The 8,476-nt window shown below is 40.3% G+C and overlaps 1 protein-coding gene across 1 annotated transcript; it reads right to left on the minus strand.

Annotated features, from left to right (window-relative positions):
• Nucleotides 1-4,867: 4,867 nt before the first annotated feature.
• On the minus strand, nt 4,868-8,058 carry LOC114470766 (protocadherin alpha-C2-like). The gene is made up of 2 exons (XM_028459099.1): nt 5,575-8,058; nt 4,868-4,894 (listed from the first exon to the last, which is right to left on the minus strand). The coding sequence occupies exons 1-2, from the start codon at nt 7,954-7,956 to the stop codon at nt 4,868-4,870; spliced, it is 2,409 nt and encodes an 802-aa protein (XP_028314900.1). The 5' UTR covers nt 7,957-8,058.
• Between the last annotated feature and the right edge of the window lie 418 nt (nt 8,059-8,476).

Consider the following 8,476-nt stretch of genomic DNA (forward strand, 5'->3'; position numbering starts at 1 on the left):
TAAAAAGTGGAAATTTTCCTGCAAATTTTTTTTTTTTAAAGTATTTCTATCCAAAGCATGTCTTGATTTACCAAAAAGCAATTATTGATGTGTCAGCCTGTCAGGTCAACATGAATGTGATTATTTACATGAGTTACGTTGATCAGGACAAATTTGTGAAGGTAATTGCAAAATGTTATTCTTTTTAATTTTTTAGGCTAGGTTGGATTGGGCCTATACTAATTGCATCATTTAAATTTTTATGTAGTTAACACTAATGTAATGTGCGTAATAACAATAAAGATAATAGTATAGCTATTAGCTGCCACTGACCCAATACTTCAAACTGACATGAGTTATTTTTGCTAGATTTAAACGAGTCATTAAAACTCAGTCAGGTCATGGTGGAAAATGTGCTGGGTATTGGCTCTACAAGGACGACAGAGCACTACTGATGTAAGAAATTAAAGTTTAAAATTTTGAACATAATTACAAATATTTAAAAATAAACGGTATTTATACATTCAACAATCTTAACAAAGACAGTTTATCCTGGCTGATGCTAACTTTTTAAAATGACCAACGAAGAGCGAAATGAACTTGCTTAAATAATCCTTAATCAAATAAATGATAGAATTCACTTAGAATTATGTAAATGTTTAATTACAACTGCTTATAAGAAAAACTTTTCAAGTCCAATTTTACATACCAAGTCTTTTTTTTTAAAAAAAAGCATGTAACAAAATCACAGCTCAAAGCTGATTGCATCTATATTTAAGGTCAAAAACTGCATTGAAAAAGCTAATAAAAATAAATAAATAAAAAACAATTAAATAAACAAAAATCAGCACAGTCCATCCTTTTTTAGAAGTTAAAAGGAACTTTTTTTTTTTTTTTTTTTTAAATGAAAAAGAACTATCTTTTTAAGAGCAAAAAGTCATTCAAATATACAATTAAACACAATAAATGCAAACTTGTTGGCCACTTTTTCAAAAATAATTATCAAAGAAGAGTTACTTCTTTATATTTAAAATATTTCTTTGACAGTTTTTCCATCAAGCTGCATTTGGATTTTTTTTGCAAAGCTTCATTGGTAGTGGGTTGAATTTCAAAGCATTGGTCGAGCATCATGTCAATGAATTAAACCAATAAACTAACAGTTGCTAGATCAAATCTTGCCCTGATCAACATCATTATGTCCTTGAACATGACTTTTAACACACTCTATAGATGCTACTGTAGGTGGAAACTTTGATAATAAAAATAAGTTTCCAAAAGGCAGGAGTAGGCTGAGACCAGAATTTCAATGTATTGTGATTTATTATTAGTTATATTAGCTTTAACTGACCATTACAACAAACATATAATCATCCCAATTTCGTACACATTTACATAACCAAAAAGGTTTAGGTACAAACCCATCTTGCCTAATACATAACAATTACCCAAACAAAATCCAGTTGGCCTGACCAATGTATTCAATGCCTAAAAAACATCTAATGATAACATATATTGTTCACTAAACAAAACTGTTTCCTGTTAGATCAAGGATTTTTGCTTTGATTGGAAATTACTTCCACAATAAAACATTTTTTCAGCCAGAAAGTCAGTGTTATTTTTTTTTTTTTTTTTTGTCTTTTAGAAAAAATTGACCCTATGGTAATTGTATCTAAAAACATACGAAGGGGAAAAGTTGAGAATATTAAAAACAAGATGTCATGTTTTCTCCTACCTGCAGAGTAGAAGGAGCTGAGCCACTGGTGTCCGTCAGTCCCGTTCCTCTGGGGATGCTGGACACAATGTATCTGGAGCCCTTTGGTGCAGGTTGTCTAACCACCAGCTTTCCTTTCCTGGTCTCTGCTAGAAACAGGCTGTACCAGTAGGCATCGTTGGACACCAGGGTGGAGTCTGCGATGGTGGAGTTCCTCTCACTGATCACACTGTTCCTGCAGGGAGGAGCCGTTAGGCTGGCCTTGGGTTTCTGACACTTCAGCACAATGGTGACCAATATGGTGATGAGCAGGAGGAATGACACCGAGCCCAGACCGATGACCAGGTACAGGTTGAGGTCTGAGAATATGTCGTACTCCAGAGAAACCTCACTCATGTCAGAGTTGGCCTTCACAGCCGTCTCCACCGTGGACAGTTTGATGGTGACCGTAGCAGACAGAGCAGGCTCCCCGTTGTCCTTGGCAACAACCACCAAACGCTGGTGGCGTGGATCTCTGTAGCTGAACATCCTCATAGTCCGGATCTCTCCGTTGTACTGGTCCAGGCTGAACAAGGTGGCATCAGTCACCTGCAGAAACTGGTAGGTGATGCGAGAGTTGTGCACTGAGTCTGTGTCCAAAGCGATCACTTTGGCAACCAGGGAGCCTTTATCAGTGGATCTGGGGATCTTCTCCTCCACCACAGAGCCATGTGCGCGCCATGGAGACACAATGACTGGAGCGTTGTCGTTCTGGTCCACGATGATGATGTGGACGGTCACGTTACTGCTGAGTGGAGGAGAGCCTGAGTCTCTGGCCTCAATGTGGAAGAGAAACTCCTTCTCAATCTCATAGTCAAAGGTTTTCAGAGCGTAAAGATTCCCGTTCTCTGGATTGATGGAGAACAGCATGGACATGGAGGTGTTGGCTATCTCCTTCTCTATGATGAAGTACACCAGATATTGATTTTCATGGAGGTCTGGGTCAAAGGCAGTGAGAGAGCTGAGCAGATCTCCAGGTGCGTTATTCTCCATCACACGTATGGTGTAAAAGGACTGTGGGAACTGTGGGACGTTGTCATTGACGTCCAGCAGCTCTAAAGTCATGGTTTCATTGTCAGATAAAGGAGGAGAGCCTCTGTCTGTGACTGTGAACGTGATGACATATTCTGGGACCTTCTCACGGTCTAACGGCTCTGACACCACCAACTCATAATAGTTATCAGACGACTCCCTCAGTTTGAACGGCATGTTGTCTGGAATACGGAGATCAACCACTCCATTATCACCTGAGTCTTTATCACTCACACTAACCACAGAGATCACTGTGTCCACTTCTATGCTTTCACTGACTGGAGTCTGAAAGGATTTGATGGATATTTCTGGATGGTTGTCATTCATGTCTTCAACTATGATCTTAATGGAACATTGTCCTGATAAACTATTGGCTCCTTTGTCTGTTGCTATAACTTCCATATCATAAATCCTGAAGTCCTCATAGTTTAACATGTCTTTGATAGTGATTTCACCTGTGGAGGGATTTAAATTAAAGGTTTCCTGTGTTTTCTCTGACGTGTATAAACTGTATGAATAAGTGACGTCAGAGTTTGAGCCTTCATCCAAGTCTGTAGCATTCAGGTCAATAACAAGGCTGCCAATTGGAGAGTTTTCTAACACTTGAACATTGTACACTGATTTACCAAAAGTTGGTGCATTATCATTAGTATCTAAGACATGAACAATAACACTGGCAGTGCCAGAGCGAGCAGGTGTTCCTCCATCTACAGCTGTAAGGATTAGATTATGAACAGCCTGCTGCTCCCTGTCTAATGTCTTTATTAAAATCAATTCAGCAAATTTAGATCCATCTCTTCCTGTCTGAACCTCGATATTAAAATAATCACTTTCACTCAGATGGTATGTATTTACTGAATTAGATCCTACATCTGGATCAACTGCATTACTCAGAGAAAACCTCTCTCCTTTTGGTGTCGCTTCAGAAATGTCTAAATGAATGGCATCCCTGCGAAAATGTGGGGCGTTGTCATTTATATCTAAAATTTCTAATTCTATATTAAAAATTCTCAGTGGATTTTCCAAGATCATCTCCAGCTTTAGGTAACAAGACAGTTGCAGTTTTGTGTTGCATAAATATTCCCGGTCGATTTTCTCCACCACATACAGCTCTCCAGTCTCTTTGTTCACATCCAGATATTTTTTGCTGGCGATGATGTCCAGTCTCATCCTTCTCTTGTTCAGTGTTTTAACATCCAGGTTCAGATCCGTGGCTAGATTCGCTACAACGGATCCTTCCTTCATTTCCTCAGGTATTGAATAGTGACTGACTGAGGCCGACACGCAAAGAAAAAGCGAGAACAGAAACACGAGAGTCACGTACCTTTTCTGTGACCGCACCATCAGAACAGAGCCCATTGTTCTATGCGTGTTCGTCTCTGGGAGAACCAGATCCGTCCTTTTGCAGTAATACACGCTGATGTTGAAAACCAAAAGGAATCCGTGATCAGATGACCATGTTTCTGTTAAAATCCAGGTTTGTGTGTGCAGGGAACATCAATACAAATGCGCAGCTTCCCATTCAGCGTCTGCAGCGTCGCTTTCCTTTCTTCATGTGTCAATAACTAGCGAATGTGGTTGCGTTCATGCAGTGGGTTTTTCTATGAGTGAACAGCGCCCCTTTGAGCTTTATGCTGTCATAATTTGATCTTTAGAAGGTAATGTTTATTTTTTCTTCTAAAAGCATATTTTTCAACAATTTATTTGTAGCCTTCAATGTGTATCGAATAGCTCACTATATATACAGTAAACACGTATTTTCAATAAATTTTTCGTTGAAGGGTGTCATTTTTTATTTTATTTTATTTTTTAGTAATACCGAGTTTTTTTTTTTTTTTTTTTTTTTTTGATTCTTTGCTAATATTTAGATTTTTAATTTTTTTAAGGGGTCATTTTTACAAATTAAAATCAAATCAACTGCATTTGTCACATACACAATCATGTGCAATGTAAATGTATTCTGTGTTACTCCATGGGTACTTACACACAGCCAGACCAATATAAAAACCTAAAATAAACAAATACAGTAAAAACATAAACATAAGAGTATAGATATAATATCAAGTCAATTGTGCTGGGCCAAATAGGGAAGAGAAATAATAAAGATCAGTGTTTGTTGAGGATGTGGATGGCCTGAGGAAAGAAGCTCCAAATTAATGTTTAAAAAAACAAAAAAACAATTGAAATCAAAGAAAATTAAGGTATAAATGTGATTTTTTTTAATCACTTTTTTTAAACCTAAACTTAATTAAATGAAATTACTAATAGACATACAAGACATGCTTGCATTTGGAAAGACATATCCATCCATCCATCTATCCATCCATACACTTTCCAACCAACTTGCACCTTTTCATAGTCGCGGGCGTCTGGACAATAGGTGAGAGTACACCCTGGACAAGCTGCTAGTCCATGCAGGACAACACACACGCAGACAGACAACCCCCATTCAATATGGCAATCGATCAACTCAGATCAACCTAACAGTCATCGTTTTTGGATTAAAGAAGCCGAGAAAACCCACTTAAGCGCAGGGAGAACATGCAAACTCCAAACAGAAACGACCCAAGTGTCCACCCCAAGGCTTAAACCCAGGACCTTCTTGTTGTGAGGCAGATGTGCTAAACATCACCGTGTGCACAACATATTTATTTTTAATTAATTAAATAATTAATTATTTATTTATTTGATAGTGGTTAAACACACATTAATCAGCATCATGTATTAAAATTGGTTTATATTTGGTGAGATGTTTGAACAGTGACAGCACTAAACAAAAAAAGGTTAAAATAACTGAAAAAAGTGCAACATACCTGCAGAGTAGAAGGAGCTGAGCCACTGGTGTCCGTCAGTCCCGTCCCTCTGGGGATGCTGGACACAATGTATCTGGAACCCTTTGGTGCAGGTTGTCTAACCACCAGCTTTCCTTTCCTGGTCTCTGCTAGAAACAGGCTGTACCAGTAGGCATCGTTGGACACCAGTGTGGAGTCTGCGATGGTGGAGTTCCTCTCACTGATCACACTGTTCCTACAGGGAGGAGCCGTTAAGCTGGCCTTGGGTTTCTGACACTTCAGCACAATGGTGACCAATATGGTGATGAGCAGGAGGAATGACACCGAGCCCAGACCGATGACCAGGTACAGGTTGAGGTCTGAGAAGATGTCGTACTCCAGAGAAACCTCGCTCATGTCAGAGTTGGCCTTCACAGCCGTCTCCACCGTGGACAGCTTGATGGTGACTGTAGCAGACAGAGCAGGCTCCCCGTTGTCCTTAGCAACAACCACCAAACGCTGGTGGCGTGGATCTCTGTAGCTGAACATCCTCATAGTCCGGATCTCTCCGTTGTACTGGTCCAGGCTGAACAAGGTGGCATCAGTCACCTGCAGAAACTGGTAGGTGATGCGAGAGTTGTGCACTGAGTCTGTGTCCAAAGCGATCACCTTGGCAACCAGGGAGCCTTTATCAGTGGATCTGGGGATCTTCTCCTCCACCACAGAGCCATGTGCGCGCCATGGAGACACAATGACTGGAGCGTTGTCGTTCTGGTCCACGATGATGATGTGGACGGTCACGTTACTGCTGAGTGGAGGAGAGCCTGAGTCTCTGGCCTCAATGTGGAAGAGAAACTCCTTCTCAATCTCATAGTCAAAGGTTTTCAGAGCGTAAAGGTTCCCGTTCTCTGGATTGATGGAGAACAGCATGGACATGGAGGTGTTGGCTATCTCCTTCTCTAAGATGAAGTACACCAGATACTGGTTTTCATGGAGGTCTGGGTCAAAGGCAGTGAGAGAGCTGAGCAGAGCTCCAGGTGCGTTATTCTCCATCACACGTATGGTATAAAAGGACTGTGGGAACTGTGGGACGTTGTCATTGACGTCCAATAGGTGCACAGTTATTGTTTCATTATCAGATAAAGGAGGAGAGCCTTTGTCTGTAACAACCATCATGATGTCATATTCAGGCATTGTTTCTCGATCTAAAGGCTCGGCTACAATGAGCTGGTAGTGCATTGGTCGGTCCAAAGATTCAGTAAGAATAAAGGGCATGGGTTGATAAATAGAAAGACTCACTTTCCCATTCTCACCAGTATCTCTATCGCTAATGCTTACAAGTGCAATGATGGTTTTAACTGGTATGTTTTCAACCACTGTGTTTTTAACAGACTGAATGGTTATTTCTGGGTAATTGTCATTCATGTCTATAACATGGACAACAACTGTACACTGTCCTAACAGAGGGTGTGTCCCTCTGTCCCTGGCCTCTATGTGCAGCTCATAAACAGTCATGTCTTCATAGTCTACTGTCCCTTTCACAGTGATCTCCCCCGTGTTTGCATTGAGAGAAAATACATTTTGTGTTTTCTCTGATGTGTAAAGAGTGAAGGAGTAAACCACCTCTGAGTTCAGACCTTCATCCAGATCAGTAGCATTTAGCTTTATCACTAAGGCTCCTACAGCACTGTTTTCTGTCATGTTCACTGTGTAAATCTGCTGATCAAATCGGGGAGGGTTATCATTGGTGTCCTGGACTCTCACTATGATATCAGCAGTACCTGAGCGCACAGGGTCTCCCCCATCCACAGCAGTCAGTATCAGATTGTGAACTGCCTTTTCCTCCCTGTCCAATGACTCTGTCAACACTAAATCTACATATTGAGTCCCATCAGTTCCCGTCTGGATTTCTATGGTGAAGTGTTTGCTCGTGCTGAGCTCATAGGTTTTAATGGTGTTAATGCCAACATCTGGATCCACAGCATTGGGTAAGGAGAACCTCTCCCCCGGTGCAGCAGACTCTGAAACGTCCAGCTCTACTCTGTTTCGTCTAAAATTAGGAGCATTGTCATTTATGTCTGTTATTCCAAGCTCAATGTTAAAAATTCGTAATGGATTTTCAATAATAAAATCCAGTTTTAAGAAACAGGACGTGGATTTCACCGGACAGAGATATTCTCTGTCCATTTCCTCTACAATATACAGCTCGCCTGTCTTTTTGTTAAAATCTAAGTATTTTTTGTTTGTGAAAATGTCCAGTTTTACCTCTCTTTCAGCCATTTTCCCAAGCTCGAGTCCCAAATCTGCAGCAAGATTGGCCACGACGGAGCCTCTCTCCATCTCCTCTGCTATGGAGTAGCGCGTCACGGACAAAGCACCGCGGCACAGCGCGCACCAGACAAAGACAGCAGCCCAACACCCCATCCTTCAAATGAGAAAGGTCAACCGTTTAAAAAGGTGCAATAAAATGTGATCCTCCTTTCCAAATCTGCGTGAAAATATTTAGCTGCGTAAAATAAACCGGCTTTTCCCTTAATTTCTAACTTAATTGTCCTCCGTGGAACCGTGCGTCCTGCAGCAAATTCACTGTGAGGTGTGCCGTTATGAGGGATGACGATATGCTGTATTATTGCCTCCGTGGTCAACAGTGACATCAAGTGACAGAATAGACACACATACCGATATGTTACACAACCTGCTTTGAGGCCGATATACTCTATTAATAATTAAAAACAATAGATTAATGTATTAAACAGCAACAAAACAAATCAGTGTTAACAAATCTTTATGCAATACCTAATATCACCATCTGAAAGCCGATTCAATACATCTCTCTCTATTTAACACATTGAGTGATTTTAATGAATACTAACAATGTTTTCTTATTAATATAAATCATAAAAACTCACTGAATGACATACAAAGGGACAGGGCCTTGTGCATT

The sequence above is a fragment of the Gouania willdenowi genome, chromosome 10 (assembly GCF_900634775.1).
Source record: "Gouania willdenowi chromosome 10, fGouWil2.1, whole genome shotgun sequence".
Classification (NCBI taxonomy): Eukaryota; Metazoa; Chordata; class Actinopteri; order Blenniiformes; family Gobiesocidae; genus Gouania; species Gouania willdenowi.